This window comes from Mycothermus thermophilus (assembly GCF_041956435.1).
Source record: "Mycothermus thermophilus strain CBS 625.91 unplaced genomic scaffold VTJ04scaffold_6, whole genome shotgun sequence".
Lineage (NCBI taxonomy): Eukaryota > Fungi > Ascomycota > Sordariomycetes > Sordariales > Chaetomiaceae > Mycothermus > Mycothermus thermophilus.
The window spans coordinates 1,004,765-1,031,751 of record NW_027191432.1 but is presented as its reverse complement, the minus strand read 5'-3'; the positions used below and the strand labels follow the sequence as shown (position 1 = coordinate 1,031,751).

The window sequence follows — 26,987 nt, the reverse complement described above, 5'->3', positions numbered from 1 at the left end:
AGGGGTCAGGGCTAGTTGGCCAGTTGACTATTCAGAAAACAAATTGGGAGAAATGTACAATTGGCCAAGAGAGAAAATTAAAGAAAATCCACCACTAGGACCCTCCGGCAGCGGATGTCGAGCCGAGAGGGTATGTGAGGTTGGAACAAGAAGAGTGTCTGGTGGTGGTTCGGCCGTTGGGTGAGAGGTGTCGTTGTCGGTGCAGCGAGTTGCCAGATTGCCTCGACCCGCTGTCCGCTGTCCCCTGTTTTGGGTTGCAGCACCTGCAGTTGGGACTTCAGGGGATGCTCCTGGGTCAGTATTACAGCCCTAACCCTGGGAGCCCCTCCAATATCGCATGTCTCATGCAATTTCTTGACAGATGTTCGGTGGAGAGATGAGGAGACTTGTCTTCGAGAGAGATATGGTCAACTAATTCCTACTCTACAGTATATTTTCATTATTTTTTGTGTTCAAGCATGACGTTAAGAAGTCCAAGATGGCAGCTCGGGGCAAAGAACAAGAACGAGGGGAGCATCAAAGTGGGGCAATTGTCCTCCCACCTTTAACCCTCCAGAGCATCTTCTCTGCCTTGCATCCCGCTCTCTCACAACCAGAGCTTAGGTAGCTTTCACGTGATATCAACCATCTACACAGTACACCATTCAAGCCCAGCTCACTGAACTCCCAAGCACACTCACAAAGGGAGTCCATCCCACTTACCAACAGTATAGTTATTCATCAAGACCTGGGCTTCAACTCCATCATAATCCTCTCCTTTATTCAGCCCAACCCAACTCCCAAACCATGACCGACGCCTCCCGCTGGAAATCCACCATCTACGTCGGCGGTCTCGCCGCGGGTGTCACCCCTCAGATCCTGCGCGAGGCGTTCCTCCCGTTCGGCGAGATCGCCGACATTTCCCTGCCTCGCAACGACCAGGGCAATCCCAACCTCAACCCCAACGGGCCCCAAACCCAACGAGGAGGAGCAGGAGGAGGTCCTGGAGGAGGTGGTGAGCACCGCGGCTTCGCCTACATCGAGTTTGAGGACCCGGACGACGCGCGCGAGGCCATCGACAACATGGACCAAGCCGAGCTGTTCGGCAAGGTGATCCGCGTGTCGGCGGCCAAGGCGCCCAAGTCGGCGACGGCGGCGGGGCTGTTGAATGCGCGCACGGCGGTGTGGGAGCAGGTGAGTATTTAGTTCCACCCATCCAGTTTGTTTCAATTTCAATCTTTGTGTCTGTCGGTAGCTGACTGTCGTTGATAGGAGGGATGGTTGGCAGAACATGCCGTCAGCGAGGAAGACAGGCAGGCGGCCGAGATGGCCAAGCTGAATGTCCCCGAGGACCCGATGCAGGGGCTGGAAGGGTTGGATGTGGCTGGGCCAAAGCCCGAGTGAGCTCAGGCTACCTACCTATCAGGGAAGTAGGAGTTGTATGTATGAGTTGAATGGAATTGGCTTGGAGGATAAGGACAGAGAAGCATTCCGGCAACGTCATGATGATTGTCGATACCCAAAAGGCAGCATTTCCAGGTTCGGCGTTGGGGCATTGTATTAGGATATAGAATGGTTCACACACCAAAAAGCAACTACACCAAGTAATGAAACATTTATACGTTTCATCATAGCATCTTGAGGCCCAGTCAGACACTCGTCAATCACAGTTTCACACAGGAACAATCAAAGGGCTGTCACATTGCCCATCCCACAATCGTCAATGTACAAGGCATCCACCCATCTAGTAAGCCTAATAGTTCTAACTATCCCCTCTTTCTGTTGTACGCCACCCCTCCCATCATTCCCCTTTTGGTTCCTTCTTTTCCACTTTGTTGGTTACTCCTCCTTCTTCTCCTCAGCAGGAGCAGCGGCAGCGGCATCGGCAGCGGGAGCGGGAGCCTCCTCGGCCGCGGCAGGGGCCTCCTCGACAGCCGCAGCAGGAGCGTGGGCGGCGGCGGCAGGGGCACCCGAGGCGGGGGCGTGGTGCTGTCCGTGGTGGGCGCTGTGGGCGGCAAGCTCGGCGGCGCGGTTCTGCCTCTTGAGGCGGATGTTCTTGTCGACGACCAGGTGGCGCGTGCTCGAGTAGACGGCCGCGCAGACGGCGAAGGCGACGACGACGCCTGTATTTAGTGGGAGACCAGGGTGTATGAGCATATGACTTAATGATGCAAGTCGATGGGCATGGGTGCGAAAATGGTTGCGGGGTTATGGATATATAAGTCAAGCTGGTGATGGAGGGGGAGGGGCAGCTGCTCACCGAGAGGGTACAGCTCGGGCGGGATCGACTTGATGCGGGAGCGGAGACGCTGCGAGACGGTGTGCGCTGTTGGAGGTGCAAGTCGAGGTGGAGAGAAGCTCGTGTCAGCATGGCGTCTGTCCTGTCCTATTATCACTCTCTCTGACAAACTCTCAAACAAAGCTCCTTCATCCCTCCATGCGTCCACATATCCAATGCTCTGGATTCGGGGTCGTCGTTGGCCCAATTGGCCGTCACGTACCAGCCTGCTCCTCCTTCTGTACAGCATCGCGGGTCAGTTCTGACGCAATCGATTAAAACTGGCGCACTCAGCGACCAGGAGCTCCGCCGCCACTCACCGGAATCGGACGCATCAGGCGAGCCGTAGGGCGGAACATGCGCAGAGCCCGTGTGGCGAACATTTTGGTTGAAGAGGGAGGGAAAGAAGAGAAAATGCTGAGTGGAGAGGGTGCCTCGCGGACGGGCAAGAAGGTAGGTTTGCGGTCGAGAGGTGGTGATGTTGCGCAACTGGAGCTGGAGACAAGCACCTCAGGAAGGTCCCGCTTCAAGATTTCGGGTCAAAGACCTGGAAAGCTTCGGGAAAGTCAAGGTTAGCAATGAGGAGCTCGGTTCCTTGTCCGAGGCCCTGCCCGCGCTGTCATTGGGCAACATCAGCCCACAATCCTGCACCCACATGCTTTTCTGCCTGAGGCACAAACTTTTTTCCCAAGTACTACTCACAGTGACGGAAGATGCCAAGACCAATGCAAACGGCTGCTGGACACTGGCTGGACCCTGACCTCACAACCTGGAAGCAACAGGTCCCTCCACTCCACTCCCGCCTCTCTCCGAAGCTCCGTCCATCCACCTCGAACCTCGAACCTTCGCCAACCACGACACCTTGTGTCAATCTCCCCTCTTCCTCCACCACCATCGCTAATCCCCAATTGACACGGCCTTGATATTGCCCAACATGTCTTCCGACGACGAGCGCGTTACCAAGCCCTTCAAGTTCGTCACTGGTACGTGTCCCTTCTCCCCGCTGCAAATTGCCTCGGCGCAAGAACTTCACAAAAATGGCCTGATCGGCAATGATGCATGCACACTTCCCCAATACGCCCGACGTTGCTAACACTGTCGATAGCTGGTATGTGCCACCGCTTTCTTTGTTTCGACGCATTGTTTGCGGAGGGGTTGATGTGCTTGAGGATGTGAAAAGAGGGGGGATCAGTGATGGTGATGGATGGTTGTTGGACGGATGGACGATGGATCATGCATCTGGGAAGAGGAGGGGGAAACGGGTTATTGTCCCAGTTGGATGACGGTCGACGAGAGAAAGACACCAACGTCAACAACATCAATCACGATCGAGATGACAGCGACCATTACGTCGATGGCGAACCATGTCTAACAAGCCATCTCGCATCTAGGTGTCGACGCCCGCTTCCCCAACGTCAACCAGACCAAGCACTGCTGGCAGAACTACGTCGACTACCACAAGTGCATCCTTGCCAAGGGCGAGGACTTTGCTCCCTGCCGCCAGGTTAGAAGCCCCGGAACACCCTCGTCCTCATACCGGCGATCTAGGACTTTGTCCAAGCCGAACCCGATATCAGGGGTTGGCGCGCATATGCATTCAAGAACCCATGCGCTAACAAACAATGACAGTTCTGGCTTGCCTACCGGTCGCTCTGCCCTAGCTCATGGTATGAGCGCTGGGATGCGCAGAGGGGTACGTCTCCCGGTTCACCCCTGAGATCTATTCCTCCATGAAATCTCGAGCTCAACTGACAAAACACTAACCGCGCCTACAGAGGCTGGCAACTTCCCTGCCCGTCTGGACCAGTAAACGAGAGAAAGGGGTTTGCAAAACGTAGACATAGAGAGACGCGGCAGGGCACGAGTGCTGGGGACGACGTCACGATGGACTGACTGACTCGCAACTCTGGACCTGGGCTTGTCACGGTAGAGAGTGAGAGAGAAAGACGGTGGTCGAAGGAATGCACATATAAATTCGAGGTGTCCATTCTTGTAGTATGTTTTCTTGATGTGGTCACTGTTGTGAAATGCATATGTGAAAGCAGCGCCGATTATCTATGAGATGCCATGTTGATATGTGGAGTTACCTATTTACGCTACATATTACTTGACCAGCTGTCGGAAAGCCCCAACGCCATCCAAACGCCAACTCTCCCAAGCCGAAACCAACACCCTGCTCTTATCGAACTGTATGATCCTCGCTCAACACCCCTACATCTTCACTCATCATCGGAGCTCATAAACTCGTCATCATCGTCAAACCCAATAAACTTCTTCACTGGCGGCGGAGCCTGGCTCCCGTTCGCACTCGCCTGGGGTTTGGACACCTCCTTCTCCTTCCCCTTTCCCTTATCCATCCCCTCAACCATCGGCTCCGGCTCCGAAGGCGGAGTCGTAACCTTCGATCCTCCACTCTCCTCCTCCTCTTCCTCCCCATCCACCATCTCCTCATCCCCCTCCGAAGACGCACCACTGCTAGCCTGCTCCTTTCCACCACTTCCGCTGCTCCCCTCCCCATTATCCCTCCTCTCAAGCTCCACCAGCAAATTATCCCTGACCCCACCCCTCCGCAAAGCCTCCATCACCGCCTCCCTCGTCCTCTCCCCCTGCTCCTCCTTCTCCTCCACCCACTTCCCGTCCAGCACCATCTTGTTCGCGGCTCCCCCGGAGCGAATCTCCTCCTGCTTGCGCTCCGTCATTTCGACAATCTCCTGCCAGCGCTTGCGGCGCGCCTCCTTCTCGCGCCGCTCCATCTCGGGCTTGATGGCCAGGTACTCGGCCAGCGCTTTCGCTTCGGTGACGGTCCGCAGGCGGCGCCCGTCCAGGTTGCGCGAGGAGCCGTTCTCTTCTTGGTCGTTGCCGTTGCGCTTCTTATTGCGCTTCGACATGCGCCCGCCGGCGGCGCGGAGTTGACTGCCGAAACCGCCCTTGCCGCCGCAGAGGGGCGGGTGGAGGCGGAGGGTGAGGAAGTCGGAGGTTGTGAGGTTGGAGAGGTTCTCATCTTGGGGGGTTGAAGTTGAAGTTGGTGGGAGGAGGGTGGAGATGGGCGCGTTGGAGTAGAGCGGGACGGAGCGGTTGGAGAGGGTTGTCAGGAGGAGACGAGAGATGGGCGCGTTAGGTGGGAGTCGGCTGTCGAGTTCGTCGGCGAGGCAGGAGATGGGGGTGGTGGGTGGCAGGGCGAGGGAGAGGGTTGGCGGGAGGCCGGTGCCGGGGAAGCTCGTGATGAGCACGTTGAGTTTGGTGGGCGCCATGGTTGTGGGTCTGCTCGGTGTTGACGGTTGCTGATGGTTGATGATGGTGGTTGAGGACTTGACTGTTGATTTGGTTGTTTTGATGACTGATCGTTGTTTGGCCAAGATGTTCGGTGGGTGAAGAAAAGATAGAGAGCCGTATTACTTGATGGTATCGCGGCTTCGATCTGTGACCTTTGGCCTGGTTGTCGCGCGGCCAAAGTCAATGCGTGCCCACGCACAGGTCGCTTGGTGTTTGTTCGAGTCGAACCTTGCGCAAAGGCAGGTGCTGCGCTGACATCAATCTCTGGCTGGTGTTTGATCTCTCTGGTCACCTTACATTACGTAATCAGACTACGGACAACCCAAGCCACGGCGTCTTTGTCTCACCAGCCACACAGCTGCAGCCCGCCCCACACTCAGCTGCCAAGACCGTCAGCCAGGTGTGGCGCAGGCCCCGCTCTTCCCGAGCCCTACCAAACTGGAATTTTGGCGAGGCGTGCCCACAAATCATCCGCTTGTCTTGAATTTTGGGAGAGCTCGTCCCTGCAACGCCGACCCTCGCGCGCCCCCCCTCTTCAAGACCAATTCGCAGATTGTGTCGACATAAGTACAGCCTCCAAGATGCTTATTCCCAAGGCTGATCGCAAGGCGATCCATGAGGTTTGTGAACTTGTCAATCTCGCCGAAAACCCATGCTGACGTGCGCTGCAGTACCTCTTCCGGGAGGGCGTCATGGTCGCCGAGAAGAAGTAGGTTGCTCCCCTTCGAACGACTCTCCTCCATCCCCGAGCCCGTCTTTTTCGATTTTGATGTATTGAGAGGCGATGTTGCCTTTCTTGACCGTCCACGATAATCCCCAACACATCGACACAATTTCTCGAACCGGCCAAACACCACACACGCACAGCGGATCATCATTTCTCGTCTCGAAGAGCTGGAACAAGAAGAAGCCCGGATGCTAACCCGCCCTTCGCTGCACAGCTACGAGTCGACCCACGAGACGGGCATCCGCAACCTCTACGTCATCAAGGCCATGCAGTCCCTGCAGTCCCGCGGCTACGTCAAGACCCAGTTCTCGTGGCAATACTACTACTACACCCTGACCCCCGAGGGCCTCGACTACCTCCGCGAGTGGCTGCACCTGCCCGCTGAGATCGTCCCGGCCACCCACATCAAGCAGCAGCGGTCGCACGCCCCGCCCCGCGGCATGCTCGGCGGCGACGAGCGCGGCGAGCGGAGGTTCGGCGGCCGTGGCCGTGGCGACCGCGGCGACCGGGAGGGCGGCTACAGGCGCCGGGATGAGGGCAAGGATGGCGGTGCGCCGGGCGACTTCAACCCTCAGTTGTAAGTTTTCCTGGAGAACGGGTTCGGGACTGACTGACTCAGGTTTGCTAACTTGTGTCCAACAGCCGTGGTGGTTTCGGCCGTGGCGGTGGCCGTGCGCGCACCGAGGCTCCCCCCTCGTAGGAGATCTGAGGGTGGGTAATACTAGGACGCAACGCACGCGCACGCGCTCTCTCTTCTCTCTTCTCGCTTGGGCTGCCAGGAAACGGCACATCGGGCATGGCACGGGCATGATGATGTACTCTACTTTCCGCGGGGCAAAGGAGGGTATCTATCGAAACCGGCAATGTGCGCCCTACTCGCCAGGACCGGAATGGTTTGGGCGTGGAGTTGGTGGTTAGAGACGATTCGGAAAAACAAATCATGGGGTTCTCATTTGCGGTCATAACGGTTTATTGCTCCCTCTTCGGTTTTCCCATCACATCTGGTGTTGAGGCGACGGGCCGGTCGTCGGAATTGATGAGTTTATGAAGAAAACCCACGAGGGACGCAGTCACTTTTGCCGAATGGCCTGTGATACCTACGTACTGGGAGTCATGAATTGAGATGGGGGAAGAGATATCCAACAACATCTTGCTGATGTCTGCTGTGATGACTTGCCGTGTGTAGATGCAACTCTCTTGACTGAGAGAAGTCTTGTTTCAGTCATCCAATGGCCCCATATCGAAACACAACTAGCCGTCCTTGTACAGTTCTTGGCTCGGTTTAGTCAAGATATATTAAGACACAAGTAGACAACATCGCTTACTTGTGCCAACCAGTGACACTACCACCAACCTTGTATCTCCCCTCATTCGACTTTCTGGCTTGGCATACCGCACTCCCCCTCTTAAGGTCGCGAAGATGGCGTCCCTCCCAGCACTCCCGGCGGAGATGAAGGCGTTGAGGTGTGTATTTGGTCCATGTCAACGGAACGGCCTGCGAGTTGAGTTGTATGAGGAAAAAGTCAAGTCCATGATGGCTGGCTCTGACTTCTTCACTCACGCCAGGATGGCTGAGGCATGATACCCTCTTCAGCAAGTAAGTATGCTAACAAGTTATTTTTACGTTTCGATCTCCAGGTATAATAAACCCCGGGAGTTCGAAATCGTCAAGGTTCCTCTCCCCAAGCTGCGCGATGACGATGTGCTGGTCAAGGTCAAGGCTTGTGGCGTGTGCGGTACAGGTGCGTTTGTTTTTGTGTCCCTACCCCTGAAGTGAATATTTTATACATCCACGACTCAACCTCTCTACCTACCGTCTTCTCTCGTTCTGGATAGTAATAACTAACAATCCACCCTTCAGATCTGGTAAACACCCTCCTCCCTCAACCCTCTCAACTCCTCAGCCAACATCAAGAAGAGAGGGAGAGAAGAGCGAAAGCTGACCCACCGATGCCAGCACATCCACGAAGGCGAGTTCATCGCCACCTTCCCGCTGACCCCGGGCCACGAGACCGTCGGTATCATCGTCGCTGTCGGTCCCAAGGTCACAGACTTCCAGGTCGGCGACCGCGTGGCGGCGGATAACTCGGAACCGTGCGGGAGGTGCTATTATTGTAGGAAGGGGGAGTTGTTGATGTGTGAGAACGTACGTGTCTCTGTTCTCTCTTTTCTGTCTCCCTGGACCAGCCAGACAGATCTTGCCCCCACACCCTCTAGAGTGGTTCACATGTATAAGACCGTGAAACTGAAAACTGAACCCCCAACTGACCATCTCTCTCCTCTATTCATTAGTGGGCGGCACACGGCATCAACCTCCCCGGCGGGTTCGCCGAGTACTGCGCCTACCCGCAGTCCAAGGTCTTCCGCCTGCGCCCGGAGTCCGACCCGTCCGCCATCACCGATCTCGAGGCGACGCTGATCGAGCCCGCGTCGTGCGCCGCCCACGGGCTGGACAAGATCCGCCCGCGGCTGGGGTCGAGCGTGCTCATGTTTGGGGCCGGGCCGACGGGTTTGGTAAGCCAGCCTTTTTTACGTCTTTTTCTTCCTCTCTCTCTCTCTCCTGGCTGAATCAACCCAAGACCCGGCTGACACAACGCCCACCCGGAACGAACCGAGCGTGGGCGGTGGTGAATAGATGCTAGCCCAACTCCTTCTCCGCAACGGGTGCACCTCTCTCACCCTCGCGGCGCCGGCGGGTCCCAAACTCGATCTCGCGCGCGAGCTGCTCAGCTCGCACCCCCCTTTGACCACAACTTTCGTCGAGCTGCCACGCGACGCAGACGCTCAAGCGTCTGCCCTACAACAGCTGCAACAAGCAAACCCCCGGGGATATGACATCGTCGTCGAAGCGACGGGCAACGCGAAGCTGCTGGAGAGCGGGATCGAGTTCGTTGCTAGGGGAGGGACGTTGGTCGTTTATGGGTGAGTTTGACTACCTACCTACCTAGCTGCCTTCCTTGATGAATACTGTCTGAATCTACCGGGTGGTTTGCTTTTACGTTGGGGTATTTGCACTGGCTGGATCACCCAGCCGAGGTCAGATCTTGGAGGCAAGATACATAGGGTTATAACGGGTTGTAAAAGATATACCCCCGAAACAATGGCATGATTGATTGAATGGAGGGGAGAGCAGACCAAGGGACGAGAGATCAAACAGAACAAACGCTGACTGACAAAAAAACACACAGCGTCTACCCCAACGCCGCGCGCGTCATTTGGTCCCCGACCCGCATTTTCAACGACGAGATCCGCATCATTGGGTCCTTCTCCCAACTCTACATGTTCCGTACGCTCCCCTCTTTGCTATTTGCTTTCTCCCCCCTCCCCCCCCTCTCTTCTCTTCTCGAGCTGCCTTCCTGCCTGCCTGGTTGATTACCTGCCTGCTTGCTAACCCAAGCCGTAACCCGGAACCGGGAACGGCATTCACCAACAGCTCAAACAATCGACTACCTCGAATCCGGCCTGGTCAAGACCCAAGGCATCGTCAACAAGGTCTTCCGCCTGGAAGAGTACGGCGAGGCGCTGGAGAGCATCCGGAACAAGACGGCCATCAAGGCTGCCATCGTCTTTGATGACTGAGTGAATGACTGAATGAATGCCTGAGACAACGACCTAAGTCTGATGGCATTTACACTACTTGTTACGGCCCTCTTTTGCCTTATTTGTAAGGGGTCAGTCATGTCAGGATCCTCTTAGGTCAGGTACTTATAGGAAGATTCCCCACGCCGATTGGCCAGTCATGAGTCTCAATAAACACCACCCTGATCATCACACCTCTCACTTGCATCAGCCACAAAAGCTCTTGGGATCCGTTACGGTTGGAATATATGTAACATTAACCCTTTCAAATCCTGGCGCCCATCTATATATAAGGTATATACTGTGTATATAAGGGGGTAGTAGTTGGCATGTGTCTGTGTGTGAATGCGACCGACAACCCGAAGCAAAAAACAAACCGTCACCCAAAATAAACTGGTATCGTCATGCTGCTCCCTCCAAGTCCTTGGTATCTATGCAACCAGACGTCCGCCCCTTATCCGCAGATCCACGCATGATCGGTGTGCGTATGTACATGTTGACGACACGCGCAGGGGTGATTGGGAACTCGTCCCGTCAAAAGCACAAACAGCGCAGGGGTGGATGCCATATGCAAGGACGGAAGCCCGTCGGGGAGAGAGAGGAGGTCATCATGCTCTGGACATGCTGGGGAAAGGAGGGATATCCATCTAACCCATGCCGCTGGGGAGGCCTCGTATGAGAAAGCAAAGGATTCATCGAGGAATGGTTTGCCCTGTTGCCGCATGCGCCCGGCGTTGCTTGCCTGCTGCTCTTCGTCGACGACGAGCAGAGCGGCCCAGAGAGAAAGAACCAAGTCTTGATCCAAAAAAAAGAAACCGAGAACTGAAGCGATTGATGATGCTGTGTTGACGCCGATCCATGCTGCGAGAGTTTTCCGCCGACCACCATGATGACGACGACGAGACATGACACCGAATGAGAACACCGCCCGCTGCAAGCCCTGAACAGTCGGGCATCTAATGCAAAGAGACATGCAAGGTGGCCCGCCAGCCAGCCGATGAAGAAACAAAAAACGCCGTTTCATTACCGAAGACCGAAGACTCTATTTTCTTTAGTCGCGCATTCCCCATTGTGGCTTGAGCGTCTGCGCCATCGCTGCCTGGGTGAAAACCTGATCCTCGGGCAGCTTGCTGACGCGGCCGGCGCCGTTGCGGATGGCTTGGGCATGCAGCGCCGACAGACCGCTCTTGTTGCTGCGGATCGAGCCTGCATCGCTGCGCGCGTCGTTGTCGACAAACTTGCGAGGCGGCGCGAAGTCCAGGGCGGTGAAGGTGCCCGATTTGCGGAGAAGGTGACTATCAAAGTTAGCATGCTTGTGACCTCCTATATTCTCATTGCGGACAAAACTTACGGGCTTGGAAGCGCGGGGAGCTCGTCGAAGGCGTTGGCCAGCGGCGAGTGCACCGCAACGGGCGGCTTGTACGGACGGCGTTCTCCCATCGGACTCTGCGAGCGTCCCCGCGCGCGGGCCGCAAAAGTCTCGGGCGGCGCAAAGTCGATAGCACCGAGGATGGCGAGTGAGTCGTCCTTGAGCTTGGACGGCGTGGGGAGCGTGGTGAGATCGGGAGGAGGAGGCATTGGCTTGCGGGGTCCGCCAGCGCGGCTGCCGGCACGGCTGCCCGACATGGCAGACCCGGCGCGGGGCCGGCCATAAGCACCAGAAGCGGCGGAACCGGGGCGGGAACCACCCATCTGGTTGGAAACTGAAGAGCCGGGCCTCGGAGGACCGCGCATGCCAGGCGGGAATGCGGGACCCGGACCACGAGGAGCACCGCGCGGGCCGGGGAAGCGCTGGCCGGATGGTGGCGGAGTCATGGCACGACGAGACACAGGTTGCGCGTACGGCATGACGAAGGAATTGGTGTGCGGATCGAAGTATGGCTGATCCTGCATGTACTGCGGGTCGTAGTCCTCATAGTATCCAGTGCTGCCTTGGCCTTGGCCCTGGGACTGGCCCTGGCCTTGGCTTTGCTGGTATTGCTGCGGCATCTCGGGCATCGGCGGCCGGTCTTCGGGCTTGGTCTCATCGAAGTACTCCTTGTAGAAGGAGCGGATCCGGTTGGCGCGGTACTCAGGGTCCTCCGAGTCAAGGATCTCCTCGGGCGGCAGTGGCCGGTAGCCAACCGAGAGGCGGCGGTTCTCTTGCTGCGGGACGGCCAGGCCGCTCTTGCGAACTGACATCCGCTGGGCTTGCTGCTGCTCATACAGGTGAGACATCCTCTGCATGTTGCGGCCCCGAGGTTCCTCCACATCCAAGTGCGCGTTGGAGCTCGCAGGAGCGTTCGAAGATTGCTGCGTCTCGCGCGGGAGTTCAGGCATCTCAGCGAATTCCATATCCCCGTACTTGAGAGGTTCGGGCTCTGCGATAACAGGCGGCTTGGAAGAGACGGGACCTTGCTCCTTCTGTGTTGGGACACTCCCGTACGATGAAGTCGAGGCACGGGACGAGTCTTGCTTGGCAGCCTCAGCGCGGTCGTTGGTGAGACCCAGACCGATGCTTGAAGGCTTGTCATCCACAGGGGTATCGACTTCCTGGGCCACGGGCTTCTCGAAGGGGTTCGGGACCTCGCCGTACTCAACGGTGACTCCCGAATCGGTCGGATTCGATTGCGACGGGGCAGGGGTCGGCCTGGCAGCCGACCGTTGCGCGATCGGGGCTGGTTCTTGCAGAGCAACACCAATGGGTCCATTCTCATCGTGGGGCATGGTTGAGATGGCAGTTCCGATAGGCGGGAGCGGGCCCCGGGGCGGGCTGTGTGGCGGCGACATGGAGTGATCGGATCCAGAGCGGTCAGACCTCAGATGGGGCGGCGAAGGAGAAGCAAGCGGCGACTTGGGATGAGAATCCTGGCGGCGAGGGCTGTAGATTCCAGGTGACCGAGGACCATCGGCACGGCTCTCAGACCGGGTGTAAATGGATGCGGGCTTGTTACCGGTACGGAACGAGCGAATGGAGCCGGCGTCGCTGGCGGCGTAGACTGGGCGGTAGGGATCCTCGTTTTGGCCCAGAGTGCGGGCGAGCGAGTTCAGCGATTCACGTGAGCCGTGGGCCTCTGGCGGCAGGAGGTAAGGGCTTGACAGGTTCATGTCCATCGACATTTGCTGACGTTGGTAGCGGGATTGATGGGAGCCGCCCTCCTTCTCACGGCTGATCAGACTCTTCTGCGAGCCCTTGGCCATTCCGTTCTGGTCAAGGCCAAAATCCAGCGACTTGTGCGGATCCTCCAAGTCTTCTTGCATCTGCCTCTTCTTGTTCCGGCGGTGCAGGTAGAAGAGGACCGCGGTGATGGCAATGGCAGGGAGGCTATGATTCTTGTGAGCGAGAGCCGTTTCTTCCATGCTCAACAGGTGGTGACTTACCAGACGCCCAACGCAATGGCCGCAGTCATGCCGGACGAGCCTACGGGCGTCTCGCACGCCCTAGGATCACTGCAATCCTGTGTTTGTGTTGCTCGGGCCACGATTGTGCGAGACGCGGTCTCAAAAGTGAAGGTTGATGTGGCGCTGTCCCCCAAGTCGCGAGCACCGAGCCCCGGGATCCGGGGCCCCATGGCGTAGGGGACTTCAGCAAACCCATTCCCCATGGCGAACGACCGTTTCCTCCACTAACGAGACCTAAGTTGGAGAAGGGCAATGGGTGATTCTACGCCGAGTCGTGATGCTGGTTGAGTGCCTGGTATCGTTTACGCGGTGACTAGGAAGAAACGCCGACTCTATCGCGTGTAAAACAAGCTTGTCATAACAGTCGTGGCTCGAATAACAATATCGAGATCGTCCAGGATGCTGAGGTGACGTCGTTTTGAAGATCTCCCGCTGGGACTCGACCAATGAGGAACAAAAAGGGGCGGCTCTGTCAGAGTGTTGTCGTCGTCGTCCCAAGACTTAGAAAAGAATGGATGCGTGTCTGGTAGTCAGGAAAGACCGGAAATCCAGAGACGCGAGGGTAGAAACGAAGGTGGTGATCTTGGAGCTGTATGCTTTGGGGGGTCAAAGGAGTGGCACGCCCGCGAGAGCAGGCTAGACGGTGGTGTTCAAAGGAGTGGAATGATCGCACGCCTGAAGGGACAATGCGAAAGGTCGGATGGTTTGCCGTCTGGCCTCCTCGAGAGTCGCGGTCGATGGTGGCCCGGAGACGCGGGTTGGGGGGAAAAGAGTGGAAGGGGTGAAAGGAGAGAAAGAAGGTAAAGAGAGTGAGAGATTAGGTGTAGAAGCAATGATATGAATTAGGGATTAGGTTTACGGGCTCAGTTCCATGTTTGGACTTGCGAATCCGCTGCTTCAGGGACCCCCCCCTAGCCTGGGCTCCTTGTTGATGAGTGACGGTTCCAAATCTCCGTTGGCGATGGAGACGGGAAAGGGAGAAAGAGAGAGTGTCAGATGGAGAACAAGACCCCCATGTCAGACCAGGCCAGGAGAGATGAAGACACTGGAAACCACCTCACCCGAGAGAGAAGCCAGGGAGGTTCCAACGGGCGCACCACCTCAGAGGGAGAGAGACGGGAGCCTTCCGCTGCACTCCGCGCCGCTCGCTGTCGGTCCGCCGCTGTGCTGTGCCTGCCTCAGGAGCTGATCTGGCCAGGCCGCCAGACTGGACCCCCAGCTCGCTCCTCCTGGATGAGGCTGCGGCCCTCATTCCCACGTTCCCACCGTTGCCCTCGCTTCTTCATCGCCGCTTCCCGCCTGTGGACAGTCGCGCGCCCCTTGGGCGAATGGGAGGTGCTCATTTCGTCTCAATCAAAAAGGGGCAGTCGCCGTCGGCGGATGGTCGGGTGGGTGGGTCGCCGCCATGTCCCGGGGGTCGCAGTCACCGCTCAGGCACACCAATCAAATCGTCCGGATCCCGGCAAGGGGGAGGACAGGGGAGGGCGGCCCGTTTTTGGATCCAGCCAGTGGCAGCCGCCGCCTTGCTGCATCGCGGCACTGCACCGTTTTTTGTGCCTTTGGCGAAGCTTGTCTTCTCCCTGCTCAGACCGGTTATTGGTCTTTTTTTACTCTAGGTATCTGATGTTGGTTTTGCTGGCGGGTGTCTCGTGAGCGTTTTGCGCCGTTGCGCTGTCGTTCCGTGTTTGTCTTTTTTTCCATATTGTCGGCATGCTGGCTTGCTGCAGGAACGCAACAACGGAGCATGATGGCGCATCCCATCTAGATGGCGCTAATTTCGCACAGGGGAGCAGGGGACAAAAGAGAAAAAGTCCAGAACGGGGACCACAACGGAGACGAGGCAATGCAACGCGCCATCTCTTGACTGGTCGCCTCAGGGGGGAGAGGAGAATCTTGTCTTTTGCCGAGATTGAAGACCCCCCGTTTTTTCTTCAGCGGTTTGTGTTCTCCTGGGCAGGCAAATGCTGTCGAGCAAAAGAAAATTTCCAGAACGTTTTGTTTTTTTCTGTTCTTGATGCGCGGCCTTGGCTCTCTGTTTGGGTGCAGTATTTTGCTTGCATGTTTCAACGGTTCGTCCGGTTTATCCCATAGGCTCGTCTTGTCGCGATGATTTCCCGGTTTCGGCTTCGCTCGCTCTTCAGACGTCTTGCCGCCGCGGGCAGACCCGAAGCGCGTGGCACTGTGAAACCGTGAAAACGACGGTCGTCGATCCCAACGGTAGAAAGGGCGGCACAGAGATGGCGGTCTGCCCGTGAACGTTATGCGGGGCCTTGACAACACAGCATGCCCAGGTACTACGGAGTATTGACGATACCTATTCAGGGGGAAACAAGGTTCGAGCGTACCTACCTCTAGAGGATACGGAGTGTCGTTGTCGGTTGTCAGGGTTGGTTACACGGCATCTTGTCCAACCTTCTAGAGATCTTGGTTGCTTCCATCTCCCGTGATACAACAGACTATGATCGCAGATGCTCCTAGAAATGCATGCGCTTTACGAGGCGAGCCAACTCATGACCTGTACGACAACCCAACGTCATGGAAAGTTTCTGCCTGTATCAACACTGGAATCGGTTCCTGGAGAGATGGCAATTGTCAACTTGTGAGGATGCCTGAAGGAGCCAAATCATCACCGCAGGCCGTCAAAAGGCGCAACGATGTCTGCTGGCTTACGTTGGGTCCGAAAATAGCACCAAAGGTTGAAATATAGTACATACTACTACTACAGAGTACAACCCAACGGCATCGCGCCTTTTTCCGGATGACTAAGACATTCCTCCTAGGTAATATAGCATACCAAGTAAGATCAAACCAAATCATCCTGGAAAACGGAGGAGGGCCTAAGGTTGCTATGCAACAGTTCTGTATGAGTATAGCATTGTTCTCCTGTCAATAATACCGTGCCACAAGCCAGCCTTGACAACACATCCAGCCCAAGTGCCGTCTACCTCCTCACCCCGTTTTGTAATACTCGGGCGCATACTCCAACAACCACGACTTTTCAATCTTGGTGATATCCCGAATAAACGTCTTGTCCCCCGTCTCCACCACCTCGTGAAACAAAACCCAATCCGCCTTGCGGTTAAACAGCACCGAGCTCGGATGCGCGTGAAGCACCGTCGTCCCCGACACCGGCCGGAACGTGCCGTCGGGCTGCATCCGCGCCGCGTGCGCAAAGTATCCGGTCGTGAGGCACCTCCGGATCTGCTCCGCCTTGTTCTGCGCCGCCGCCGCGGCTGCTGCTCCTGAAGCAAGCGACTCGTCGACATTGATCCCAAACCTCTCCAAATACCTCTTCAGCTGCGCGCGTATGCTCACAGCTCGGGCCATGGACTTGAAATTGAGCATGTTCTCGTGGCACCACTTGGCTTCCTTCCGCCCTTTCGTCACAAACGCCTGGTAGGCGTTGAGCAGGGTGAGATGGTCTCCCTCGTCGGCGGCGAACCTCCTCCGCATGCTCTCCGTCTTCTTCTTCTCCCCTTCGTGCTGTATCCAAACATTCCCGCCCAGGCTCGTCATGGCCGCGATGGTCAGCATCTCGCTGAGACATCCAAACCTTTCCGCCGCCAGCAGGGTCTTGGCCATCATCGGCTCGACGGCCAGCTCGGCCATGCGCAGGCCCAGCGGCCGAGTCAGCTTGGCGTACTCGTCGAGCGCGCCCAGGGCGTAGAGCAGCTCGAGCGCGCGCGCGAGCAGCTCGGCCGGCGGCGGGGAGAGGAAGTCGAAGCGCAGGACGTTGTCAATGCCCAGTGCCTTGAGCTGCAGGACGAAGGGTGCGAGGTTGGTGCGCTGCACCTCGGGCACGGCGGCGTCCGGCAGGGAAAGATAGGACTCTTCGGTGTAGAGGCGGAAGCATTTGCCCGGGCGGGTGCGCCCGGCGCGCCCGGCGCGTTGAGCGGCAGAGGCCTTGGAGACGGGGACCGCAGTGAGGCTCTCGATGCCCGTCTTGGGGTTGTACGCGCGCACCTTGACGAAGCCGCAGTCGATGACGTAGACGATGCCGTCGATGGTGACGGACGCTTCGGCGATGTTGGTGGAGAAGATGACTTTGCGGTAGTTGTCGGGCGCGGGCTCGAAGACGTACATCTGTTGGTCGGCGGGGAGGCCGGCGTAGAGAGGTAGGGGGAGGATGGATTGCGAGCCGGGCGGGAGCTGCGTCGAGCGCTCAGAAACGGCCTGGACGGCTTGCTCGATCTCGTCCCGGCCGGTGAGGAAGACGAGGATGTCGCCTTTGTCTTCGTTGGTGTGGATGTCCATGACTGTGGACACCGCCTTTTCGAGGTAGTCTTCGGCTGGTTTCTCTAGGTAGAGGATGTCTATTGGGTGTGTCCTGCCCTCCAGGCTGATGATGGAGGCGATCTTGTCGGTACCGTCTTTCCCTTGATCTTCCCCAGTCTCCTCGAAGAACCGGTGAAAGTCCTCAGCTTGTAGCGTGGCACTGCTGATTATGATGCGTAGATCTGGCCTCTTCCGGCGGATCTTCTTGAGTAGGCCTAGTAAAATGTCGGAGCTGATGGAGCGTTCGTGGGCCTCGTCCACCATGATGACGGAATACCGAGACAGCAACGGGTCGACGAGGGCCTCACGGATAAGCAGGCCGTCCGTAAGGAACTTGATGCGCGTGCTTTCTGATGTGACATCTTCGAAGCGGATTGAATATCCGACCTCCTTGCCGACTTCGCAGCCGTACTCTTCGGCCACGCGAACGGCCACCGTCGTAGCAGCAACCCGACGGGGCTAGGAATGAGAGTCAGCATAGGTACGGCTATCACAAACTCGATCTCTGTGAGACGCACCTGTGTAATGCCAATAATCTTGCCATCGGCGCACCAACCTGCCTGTTCGAGGAACTGGGGGATCTGCGTGCTCTTGCCGGAGCCAGTCTGGCCAACGACGATGGTGACGGGAAATGTCTCAACGAGATACAGGATGGCCTCGCGATGTTTTGCAATGGGAAGCAGAGCCGCAGGTTTGTGAAGGGCGGGGATGAAAGCGGCGCCCAAGTCGAAGTCGGCCATGGTGATGATTTAAGTCTGGTGTTGTGAAGAGAGCACAAAGACCAAAAAAATTCAGTCTTTTCTTATCACAGTACGCCATCAACAGGAGGTGTCATATCGATAGCGAAACCATCTCTATGCCCACGATATCACGGAATGGGCCTGAAAGTACTTCCAACTGCAGTCGGGTCTGGAAATCCGACTGTCAATCGGTGTAAGTCATCTCACTTGTCATTGTTTTGGGAAAGATGGTCAATACAGCGACCAGAGTTCTTGGCAACGACTCTATGCAGCTGGGAAACAGATTAATCACCTAGTACGACAGGGTTTCAGAGACCTACAGGTGTCAATTATTCAGATAGTGTACGTTATTTCCATGAAATTCTTGAGTTTGTCTCAACACCTTCCTCAAATTTTGACCAAAAAGCAGAGTTTCCAAGTTCACTTCCTCCAGTGGTCCGCCGCAGGTGACGGTCCAAGGATGAGCTGACATCTGCTTCCAGCTGTCAGCGACAAAAATGCACAGAAACGGTACGCCAAGATCCAGCAGCCACTCACCAGCCACATGCGCCACAAATAGGTACCAAGTCTTGGCGCCAAGGCGTCTGGCCAAAATTTGGGTTTCGGTGCCCAAGGCTCGGTGTCAGCCTCACCGACGACAATCGCCTGACAGACATCCAAGACGCCCGGAAAGTATGAAGTTCAAAAGCACCTGCCGGACTCATCCTCAGTGCAGGCATTACTGATGAGAAACCACGTGCCCAGTGCTTGATGCCAACGGAAGCCAAGGCCGCAAAAAAAACAGAGAAATCGTCAAAAATAATTCTCTGAGGATCTGAACAACACAAACGAGCCCGGACTTTTCCTGCCCCTCATCAGGAAACTTGAACCCCTCAATCCTAGACACGTGAATACTTTTGAGGCCAGACGGGATATTGAGGTATCGTCTTAGGCTGCCAGGAACTACCAATCTTGCGGGACTGTCTCCCCAAGTCCAGAGTTTCTGCGAGATACTACCTTACTCACCACAAGGTTTTGGTGATTCTGGGTCTCATCTTTTTCTTATTATTCTCTCTACCCCACTCCGGTTTCCTTCCGTTTGGGTTTGCCCCAACACCTCGGCTGGTCAGTCGACTGATCCAGAGCGCAACATCTCCAGAGCGCAACATCTACGAGGAGTTTGCGGGAGACCCAGAAGAGTGCATCATCAGAGGGATCGGCCTCAGAGGTGTCACTGACTTCTCGCAGAGTCCCACCGCGATCGTTTCTGAATGTTGATGCAGCTTTGCGGTGGATGCGACCACGGAAATATATATGCTGCTGCTGTCTTTTTACTGACCTCCTGGCAATTTCGCCTTTCAATGACGAATCCAGGACAGGAACAACACCGCGACGACCCCACGACTGAGAGCAAGCCATGGGGCGGAACAGGAGACGGGAGCCCAGCAGCCCCTCGGGCTCCCACGCAAAGCATCGTCACAGGATGGGGCCCAAGGGGATGATGGACTGGAACACTCCAGTCCCCGAGCACATCGCCGCCATGGCTCGGCTTGATCGGCCAGAGCTCGACCCCAAGAAGTACAAAGTCCTCTTGGAGCTGGTCGAGAGCCCGGCCGAGAAGAAGAAGCTCAAATTAGAGGTACGGGACACCTTCATCCTTGAACCATCCTCGGCTTCAGAGAGACCACGGCTAACTGATCCCAAACACAGTTTACTTCGGATATCACGCCGCCCGCCGGCTATCACTTCGTCCCCATCCGGAACCCTTATTTGAGCAGCAAGTGCAAAGAGCTGTCTCGCGAACAGCAGGCAACTGTCTTTGTTGTCATGGTTTGTCTAGTTTACTTCTATTCCCATCCCGGCTTCTGACAAGGACCTTATTCAGGGACGTCCCGAAGCACAGTCGTCCGGCAACAAGGCGTCCGAGGCGTTCAGCCGCGAGGTGGACCGAATCGGGTACCATTTCCTCGAGGCAGTAGTCGACCAGGCAAAAGCGTCCCTTCCTGCAGACCAGCTTAACAATCTGACAGCGGATCCGCTCGTCCCCGAGCCCATCCCTGAAACTCAGGAGGAGATTTTTAAGCAGGCCAACGCTGCCATCTTGGATGCCTTCCCTCGCATTCCCAACCCCGATCGCGAGATGATTCTCATCCACGCCTTCGACAAAGTATGTGACATGATCCCACCTAGGGCTCACATTCCGAGATCCCAGGGTGTTCACCAGCTGACCTTGTGTCTTAGTCGCGGCATGAGAGAGGCCAGAAGCGGGTCGGACTTTGCGCCTACTTACCGCTTGCAAAGCGTGTACAACTCGCTGTGGTCGCCCATATTCGCCATAATCACACGGGGTACGACAAAGTCCTCAAATATGCACATCGCCCCATGGCGAGGAAAGCTGTCGAGGATATCTGTCTCGATATTCTGCGTAAGTGGCGAGGTGATGAGGAGAATGGGCGCGATGATGCCGAGAATATGTTCAGAGAAATCATCATGATTTCCGATTCGGACAGCGAGGACTCTAGCGATTCCGAGGACGAGAGCTCGATCGCCGGTTCTTCTCTGGTTTCCTCGGCCAATCCGAGTACTGTGGGCCGCCCCGCGGAAGAGGAGGGACCAGAACGGACACCTTCCGCTACCGGATCAGCTCCTGTCGCCGCTGTACCTGCTTCGCGACCGGCCGACAATGCCAGGGCGCCAGAGCATCCACATGCCAGTTTCTCTCCTCAGAGGGTCACCAAGACGGGGACCAAGCAGAAGAGAACTGGCGATACAGCGGCAAGAATCAGTCGCTACATGGAAGCCAGTCAGGCAGCGTCAGCGCGGTTCTGGCAGCAGGTCGCGGAGCAGGAGAGTGTGCATGGAGACGTGGCGAATCGCGGATATCCCGTGCCTGTCGGCACCGATTCGCGTGGACATGAGAGCCGGGTTTACGAGCAACAGCGGCAGCAGCAGCATGCTGCGCACAATCCGTACCGCGGATTGCACACAGCTGCTGTTCACCAAGCCCCAGCGGCTCTAACGCATGATGACTACCACAGGGCCCATTACTCGCCCGTTCGTGCTCCTGAAGCAGAGCGGGTGCGGCACCAGGGACAAGATTTGAAGGACTATCTTGTCCCCTCCATCGAACCGGCGTCCGAACAGTCCGGTTTCTCCGGCTTCATAGCACCTGCACGGCGTTCGGATCCCGATTTGTTGCATTCCAACAACAGAACGTTGGGCTCCAAGACGCAGGCTCAGAGTCCCACAATGGCGAGCACTGGCCCAGCAGCGCAGCCTTTCCATGCTGCGTTTGCAGGTCAAGGTTTTATCAAACTACCTCCCCGATCCGAACCGGATCGTGCTCCTCGTCCTCCCCAGCTCGCAGAGCCCTTTATTCTGCTGAATCCGGAGCCAGGCACTACCAGGGAGCAAGGATCGCCCACCAGCCCCTCATCTTCTGGTCCGGGCATGCAATACCATACTGCGCGGTCGGATGGCGCTTCGGCCCGAGCCCATGAGTCGAGGGCGTCACCCGTTTTTATCGATCTAAGTGGGCGAGTGCTCAGAGAGCAATCAAGTTCGATCAGACGGGAGGCCTCGCCTCGGGCGCGCCGCGAAGAGTATCAGCTCATTTCCATGAGCGATGCTCGTGTGCCTGCCCCAGAGCATCAGGCGGATCTCCGCCAGCCGGACACCGCCTGGGTTCAATCCCGGAATGAGCGCAACGACTTTGGCGTTGACAACCGTGCCAACGCCCCGCGGAACAGTGTTCCTTTTTTCACCGTGTCGAACACGTTTCCCCGCCAGTATGAGCCGCGTCCGGGTCCTGCCACGACGAGCTACGATGTTCGTCCCTCTGCTGCACCGCAGCAGCCGTACACTCACGAAGCGCTTTCTCTGCGCCCAGCTCGAGATTCCGGACTTTCGCAAGCCGGGCCCGCCCCTCACGATCGTGCTGGTGCTTCCTTTTCGAACAGCGGCGCAGACTATACAGCTCAGCCACCGGCGATGTACGTGGTTCGGGAAGGACGTCCAGCTGGTGCAGCCCATCCTCGCCCTGGTTACAATAGGTGTGTTTTTTTCAACTCCTCTTGCTCTTTTCCCCGTGTTTTAGTCTAAATGTGTGAATAGTGTCGACCCGCATTTCAATGCGGCATACGCTCCGGCCTACGACTCGAGATCTCAACCGCAGCATGCGCCTCCGCCCCCCGGTGTTCCGCTCCCCAGCCCGCAGCCCCAGCCGCCGATGCAGGGCGGCTACTTTGTCAGTCGCAGAGACTAAGGGTCTTCTCAACCACGCGGCTTCTAACATGGGATACATCATGCCGCAGCTGTAGCCGCAGTAGCCCCTCCAGCGGTTACTTTGGCGGTCGCTGAGATTAGCGATCTTTCAACGGCATGGATTCTTCCATGGACTACTCGTTTCCGCGGCCGCAATACTGTTACCGAGACGGGTATTACTTCGGTTGGAGAGACTGCAAATCTTGGGGTTGGAGAGCCCAAGCCCGTTCAACTGAGCGGATTCTGGTTGCACAACCAAGTCCAACATTTACGGAGGGAGGAAGAAGAGGAAAAGGAAGAAAACGAAGAATCAATCAAGCAGGCAACATAAACGGACCACCTCCACAAACTGAGGTTTTGGTTTGGGGTCCTCGGTGTCCATGTCTTTCATGACGACGGACATCACATAATTTCGCATCTCACGGCCATGTATGGCTTCATTTCGGCTGCTCTTGCAGCGCATCGGATTTTTTTTTGGGTGTTTAAGTTGCAGGGGGAATGGGATGGGATAGAGGTGTTGGCGGCGGTGCATGGAATGGTGTTGGAGATACCTATGATACCCTTTGTTTGAGGTTTGCATTGGAGGCGTTTTGTGAGATGGTGCATATTATTGTGTGGGTTATATGGACGGGGGAGATGTGAATGGATTATTGAAGTTTATGTGTGTGGAATACGGATATTATGTGCTTGCGGTTGGATGTCTGAGTCGCAGACAACGAAGGACTCGATGGGATCACATTGAAGGTATCAAGCGTCACTTGAGGATCTGAACTGTGATGACTAAGCATCTGAAATGCCATTATGAGAATAACATCGTCTACAACGTACCTATATACCGTCCATCACTCATTGCCATGCACGCATGCTACCATCCAAAACGCCGTTCATGACAAGCAAGCCAACGAGAAACAATCAGAAAAGAAGGAACTCGGGAAAACGCCCACCCTCGTCAACCAACCGACATCCGCTACCATCTCCCAACGCCACTCTACACGCACTCCCTTCGGTACATAGGCATGGTAAATTCACTTATTTCCGAAACCTCACGTACTCATAACTTCCTGACATGGGCGGGTATCATCATTTCAAGCAGGCAAAGCCTGCCGTCGTTCCTCTGCCTGCCGCACCGGCTCCGCACCAGCCACGGGCAGCTCGCCCTCCGGTGCTGCGGGAAGCACGGGCGTGTCGGCCACGTTAGGCAGGGTCTGGACGCGCTGTTTCGTGACGGCCTCGGCCTCGAGCGCAGCAAGCTCGTCCTCGACTTCCTCCTCGTCTTGGACGGAGAGGCGGCCGGCGAGGAGGTCGGAGACTTCCTTTTGGTTGGGGTTAGTATATATATAGGTACCGGATGCTGGATGTGAGGAAAACTAGGGGATATATGTATGTATAGGACACCAACCTGTTGATAAGCAATCGCCTCAGCCGTCTCGTCCATCAGTTTTTGGACGTTTTCGATGCCGCCCATCTCGGCGTGGATTTCTTTGAGCACTTTCGTCCCCTGCTGCAGGCCGAACAGCACGTCCTTTTGGATGAGCGCAAACTCGACGTTGGAGGCCAGGCGCTCGAGCTGCTCCAGCTGCGCGTCGGTCTTTGCGAGCATCGACTCCTGGAACTTTTTGCGCCGCAGGGCGAGCAGCGCGCGCTGCTTGTCGCCCCTGGCGAGGAGCTGCTTGGCCGCGGCGGTCTCGAGGTTGGTTAGGTGCTGGATTTTGCGCTGGTATTGTTTGAGTTTGTCGCGTTGGGTTTTGAGGTCGAGGATGGCTCTATGGTTAGGTGCAGGGGGTTAGTTACGGTAGTTCAGGTTGGGGAGGGTCGAGTGAGGGAGACGAGAGAGAGGGGAGAGACGGACTGGTCTTGAGCCGTTATCCGGCTGGACGAGTTCCCCATGGTGGCGTCTGCATTGGGGAGAAGGGGAGGGTGTTGGGACGAGGTTTGGAACTGTGGTGTTTGTGTTTCTTGAGGAGAGTCGGTTGGTTGGTGTTTGGCGTCTTATCGGAGGCACGAGGCGGAGGTTGGTTGTTGGCGGCTGCGAGGCTTCCTTCGGCTGGTGGTGGCCAGGAACCAGACGTCACCGAGCACGCGGCTGGACAGGGGTTGGGGTGCAGAAGGCGGCGTAACGTTGACGTATTGCAGAGGATGTAGATTACGGTATTATTGTATCGTTTACACTCTGTCTCCGTTTGGCCGGGTAACCTGGGCTCGTGGGCCCTTTGAGGCGAGTCCTTCGTGTCGTAATAATTGACAAGACTTTTGATCTCAAATCTCATAGGTATTACTGTCCTAGGCAAAAGTTAATGAGCAAGGCTTCTGTCATCGGAACATCGTGACGACGGCATTGCGCTGCGTCAGGCTGTTACCTTATCGATAGCTGTCGTCATGCGCGGCTCAGGTGGGGTCCTGAGGCGGGGCGACGTAATCTGGGCATATGGGACCCAGAACGCGACAGGCTCAGGCCAAAAGCAACATTCCAGCAACGGTTTCAACATTCACTTCATTCTGCGCTCTCCACCCTCACTTTTCCAGGGGAAGCTGTCTGGCAAGTCTCCTGGCCTAATAAACCTCCTCTTCTTTCTCGGATTTACTCAGAATTATCGCCACAACCCGAAACCACCATGTCCACCGAAGCTGTAAGTAACTTGAACCCCTCCAAGTCTCTGTCCGCCCCCTTTGCCCCTGACGGGATATGGAGACACGGAGACACCGCCCAACCCAACGTCGTCACCTCCTGATCTGCGAATGTCTCAACTCACATAAAGCCTGTTCACCCGCAGACTAAATCGCCTCCGGCTCCCGCTCCGGCACCCGAATCTCCTACCACAGCGAGACCCCTCGAGATGGACGACGACGATGTCCAGGAGACTGAAGTCGCCGGCGCTAAGGACAGCGCCTCTGCCGCCGCCGGCACAGCAACGACGACGACGAGTTCCGGCCCCGGCGCCTCCAACGACGAGGCCCCGCCGCCCAAACCTCCCCGGCCGTTGACCGAAGAGCAAAAGAAGCAGCAGACTCTCAAGGAGGCCTTCCCGACCGTCGAAGATGCTGTCATCCGCGCCGTGCTCCGGGCGAGCGGCGGGCGCATCGAGGCGGCCTTCAACGCGCTGCTCGAGATGACGGATCCGGACGCCGTCGCTCGCGAGCAAGAGCAGGTGGTGGAGGAGCAGCCTCCACCGCAGCCTCCTCGTCCTACCGTCCATCCCACGGGCGGCGCTCTGTCGCAGGTCGAGGCCGACGAGCTGTACGCCCGCCAGCTGGCGCAGCACTACGAGAACGTGAGCGCGTACGAGGCGCGTACGGCCAACCGCAGCCCGCACGGCTACCGCGCTGCGCCGGGCGCTCCTCGGCCGCCGTCGTCGCGGGACGAGTTCGGCAGCGAAAGGGAGCACAGCTTTATCGAGGACGATTTGCCCGTCATCAAGGAGAGTTTGCGCAAGGGGTTTTTGGAGACGCAGACCAAGGTCAATGCGTGGTTTAACAACCTCAAGAAGAAGATTGACGAGACGTTTGACGACGACGATGACGAGGAGGAGCGCCGTCGGCAGGGCGGGGGCTCGTTCCTCGGCCGGCCCACCCGCGACCAGCAGCGCCGGAGCGCGGATTATGACCGCTACGATGCGGATCCGGAGTTGTTGAGTGACGATTTTGCCGGAATGAAGTTCCATGCCGACGGGAGTAAGTTCCAGTTAAAAAGTTCCCATGAGTCTACGAGTTCAAACAACACTAACAAATACCCACCCACGTAGCCCCTGTCCGGGATCAACGCCCCTTCGCCGGCAGCAACCCGAACCTCTTCAAACCCCCTCCCCCAGCCCCCTCCAAATCCCCGCGCCCCGACGGCGCTCGCAAGGCTGTCTCGTTCAGCGACACGGTTGACGAAATTGACGCCTACCAGGCCGCGCACCGTGCCGCGTTCGGCCCCGGCCCCAAGAGGGCGACGAGTCCCAGCGTCGGCGGGGGTTCTGCCACGACAACTGCCGGCTCGGGCGCGGCCGGCAGCGGCGGCGCGGGTGTCGGGGCCAAGAGCAGCAAATGGCAGCCCCTCTCGCCGGTTGATCCGAACCCGATGGCCGAGGCCGAGAATGACCCGTTCAGTCTGGGAGATAGTGATGACGAAAGGGACTCGGCCAAGCCGGCGCCGGCCGGGGGGATTAAGATGGAGGATGCTGAGAGGTTGAAGCAGGCTACAGCGGATGCGATGGCGGAGAGTATTGTGGAGGGTGGCAGCGGGAAGGGGGGAAAGGATACGGGTAGCGGGGGTGGTGCGAAGTGAAGGGTTGGAAGTGAGTAGGTTACCTACCTACGGAGTACTCCGTGCCTATTAGAGGGTTGTGCAATTTGAAAACCTAGCGTGTTATGGTTTCCCTTGTGTCTTCTTGCAGTAGAGGTTGTGATAATACTTGTTGAGGCGCAAATGCATGTCCGGGTACCTAAGATGGGGAGATAGCCTGGGAAGAAACGGGGACTTAGACCACGCGACACAAAATACCAACCGAAACCGAGCAAACCGGACAGGCCC

The 26,987-nt window shown here is 57.0% G+C and overlaps 17 protein-coding genes across 17 annotated transcripts; 8 read left to right on the top strand and 9 right to left on the bottom strand.

Moving 5' to 3' along the window:
• Positions 1–786: 786 nt before the first annotated feature.
• On the top strand, positions 787–1,383 carry VTJ04DRAFT_8781 (uncharacterized protein; the record flags this gene model as incomplete). Its single annotated transcript, XM_069367255.1, has 2 exons — positions 787–1,173; positions 1,252–1,383. The coding sequence occupies 2 exons, from the start codon at positions 787–789 to the stop codon at positions 1,381–1,383; spliced, it is 519 nt and encodes a 172-aa protein (XP_069215602.1).
• A 435-nt stretch (positions 1,384–1,818) lies between these two features.
• VTJ04DRAFT_8780 (uncharacterized protein) lies at positions 1,819–2,640 on the bottom strand (the record flags this gene model as incomplete). The annotated part of the gene is made up of 4 exons (XM_069367254.1): positions 1,819–2,102; positions 2,240–2,305; positions 2,481–2,496; positions 2,578–2,640. 4 exons carry the CDS (start codon positions 2,638–2,640, stop codon positions 1,819–1,821), a joined length of 429 nt encoding a protein of 142 aa, XP_069215601.1.
• Positions 2,641–3,476: 836 nt separating this feature from the next.
• VTJ04DRAFT_8779 (uncharacterized protein) lies at positions 3,477–3,991 on the top strand (the record flags this gene model as incomplete). Its single annotated transcript, XM_069367252.1, has 3 exons — positions 3,477–3,519; positions 3,649–3,761; positions 3,887–3,991. 3 exons carry the CDS (start codon positions 3,477–3,479, stop codon positions 3,989–3,991), a joined length of 261 nt encoding a protein of 86 aa, XP_069215600.1.
• Positions 3,992–4,026: 35 nt separating this feature from the next.
• VTJ04DRAFT_8778 (uncharacterized protein) lies at positions 4,027–4,245 on the bottom strand (the record flags this gene model as incomplete). The annotated part of the gene is made up of 1 exon (XM_069367251.1): positions 4,027–4,245. The coding sequence occupies one exon, from the start codon at positions 4,243–4,245 to the stop codon at positions 4,027–4,029; it is 219 nt and encodes a 72-aa protein (XP_069215599.1).
• A 231-nt stretch (positions 4,246–4,476) lies between these two features.
• VTJ04DRAFT_8777 (uncharacterized protein) lies at positions 4,477–5,508 on the bottom strand (the record flags this gene model as incomplete). Its single annotated transcript, XM_069367250.1, has 1 exon — positions 4,477–5,508. One exon carries the CDS (start codon positions 5,506–5,508, stop codon positions 4,477–4,479), a length of 1,032 nt encoding a protein of 343 aa, XP_069215598.1.
• A 603-nt stretch (positions 5,509–6,111) lies between these two features.
• Positions 6,112–6,957, top strand: VTJ04DRAFT_8776 (40S ribosomal protein eS10; the record flags this gene model as incomplete). The annotated part of the gene is made up of 4 exons (XM_069367249.1): positions 6,112–6,150; positions 6,202–6,239; positions 6,472–6,834; positions 6,900–6,957. The coding sequence occupies 4 exons, from the start codon at positions 6,112–6,114 to the stop codon at positions 6,955–6,957; spliced, it is 498 nt and encodes a 165-aa protein (XP_069215597.1).
• Positions 6,958–7,226: 269 nt separating this feature from the next.
• On the bottom strand, positions 7,227–7,628 carry VTJ04DRAFT_8775 (uncharacterized protein; the record flags this gene model as incomplete). Its single annotated transcript, XM_069367248.1, has 2 exons — positions 7,227–7,458; positions 7,612–7,628. 2 exons carry the CDS (start codon positions 7,626–7,628, stop codon positions 7,227–7,229), a joined length of 249 nt encoding a protein of 82 aa, XP_069215596.1.
• Positions 7,629–7,677: 49 nt separating this feature from the next.
• VTJ04DRAFT_8774 (uncharacterized protein) lies at positions 7,678–9,836 on the top strand (the record flags this gene model as incomplete). The annotated part of the gene is made up of 7 exons (XM_069367247.1): positions 7,678–7,721; positions 7,896–7,999; positions 8,162–8,403; positions 8,550–8,771; positions 8,893–9,179; positions 9,446–9,543; positions 9,691–9,836. The coding sequence occupies 7 exons, from the start codon at positions 7,678–7,680 to the stop codon at positions 9,834–9,836; spliced, it is 1,143 nt and encodes a 380-aa protein (XP_069215595.1).
• Positions 9,837–10,290: 454 nt separating this feature from the next.
• On the bottom strand, positions 10,291–10,860 carry VTJ04DRAFT_8773 (uncharacterized protein; the record flags this gene model as incomplete). The annotated part of the gene is made up of 1 exon (XM_069367246.1): positions 10,291–10,860. The coding sequence occupies one exon, from the start codon at positions 10,858–10,860 to the stop codon at positions 10,291–10,293; it is 570 nt and encodes a 189-aa protein (XP_069215594.1).
• A 27-nt stretch (positions 10,861–10,887) lies between these two features.
• On the bottom strand, positions 10,888–13,420 carry VTJ04DRAFT_8772 (uncharacterized protein; the record flags this gene model as incomplete). Its single annotated transcript, XM_069367245.1, has 3 exons — positions 10,888–11,131; positions 11,188–13,140; positions 13,197–13,420. 3 exons carry the CDS (start codon positions 13,418–13,420, stop codon positions 10,888–10,890), a joined length of 2,421 nt encoding a protein of 806 aa, XP_069215593.1.
• Positions 13,421–13,494: 74 nt separating this feature from the next.
• VTJ04DRAFT_8771 (uncharacterized protein) lies at positions 13,495–14,021 on the top strand (the record flags this gene model as incomplete). The annotated part of the gene is made up of 3 exons (XM_069367244.1): positions 13,495–13,526; positions 13,582–13,632; positions 13,679–14,021. 3 exons carry the CDS (start codon positions 13,495–13,497, stop codon positions 14,019–14,021), a joined length of 426 nt encoding a protein of 141 aa, XP_069215592.1.
• A 13-nt stretch (positions 14,022–14,034) lies between these two features.
• Positions 14,035–14,469, bottom strand: VTJ04DRAFT_8770 (uncharacterized protein; the record flags this gene model as incomplete). The annotated part of the gene is made up of 2 exons (XM_069367243.1): positions 14,035–14,128; positions 14,315–14,469. 2 exons carry the CDS (start codon positions 14,467–14,469, stop codon positions 14,035–14,037), a joined length of 249 nt encoding a protein of 82 aa, XP_069215591.1.
• A 1,697-nt stretch (positions 14,470–16,166) lies between these two features.
• On the bottom strand, positions 16,167–18,232 carry VTJ04DRAFT_8769 (uncharacterized protein; the record flags this gene model as incomplete). Its single annotated transcript, XM_069367241.1, has 2 exons — positions 16,167–17,951; positions 18,011–18,232. 2 exons carry the CDS (start codon positions 18,230–18,232, stop codon positions 16,167–16,169), a joined length of 2,007 nt encoding a protein of 668 aa, XP_069215590.1.
• A 1,396-nt stretch (positions 18,233–19,628) lies between these two features.
• On the top strand, positions 19,629–22,475 carry VTJ04DRAFT_8768 (uncharacterized protein; the record flags this gene model as incomplete). The annotated part of the gene is made up of 5 exons (XM_069367240.1): positions 19,629–19,850; positions 19,922–20,041; positions 20,097–20,378; positions 20,453–22,263; positions 22,325–22,475. The coding sequence occupies 5 exons, from the start codon at positions 19,629–19,631 to the stop codon at positions 22,473–22,475; spliced, it is 2,586 nt and encodes an 861-aa protein (XP_069215589.1).
• An 800-nt stretch (positions 22,476–23,275) lies between these two features.
• Positions 23,276–23,488, top strand: VTJ04DRAFT_8767 (uncharacterized protein; the record flags this gene model as incomplete). The annotated part of the gene is made up of 1 exon (XM_069367239.1): positions 23,276–23,488. The coding sequence occupies one exon, from the start codon at positions 23,276–23,278 to the stop codon at positions 23,486–23,488; it is 213 nt and encodes a 70-aa protein (XP_069215588.1).
• A 71-nt stretch (positions 23,489–23,559) lies between these two features.
• Positions 23,560–24,361, bottom strand: VTJ04DRAFT_8766 (uncharacterized protein; the record flags this gene model as incomplete). Its single annotated transcript, XM_069367238.1, has 3 exons — positions 23,560–23,787; positions 23,874–24,237; positions 24,324–24,361. The coding sequence occupies 3 exons, from the start codon at positions 24,359–24,361 to the stop codon at positions 23,560–23,562; spliced, it is 630 nt and encodes a 209-aa protein (XP_069215587.1).
• A 725-nt stretch (positions 24,362–25,086) lies between these two features.
• Positions 25,087–26,741, top strand: VTJ04DRAFT_8765 (uncharacterized protein; the record flags this gene model as incomplete). The annotated part of the gene is made up of 3 exons (XM_069367237.1): positions 25,087–25,101; positions 25,246–26,143; positions 26,215–26,741. The coding sequence occupies 3 exons, from the start codon at positions 25,087–25,089 to the stop codon at positions 26,739–26,741; spliced, it is 1,440 nt and encodes a 479-aa protein (XP_069215586.1).
• Between the last annotated feature and the right edge of the window lie 246 nt (positions 26,742–26,987).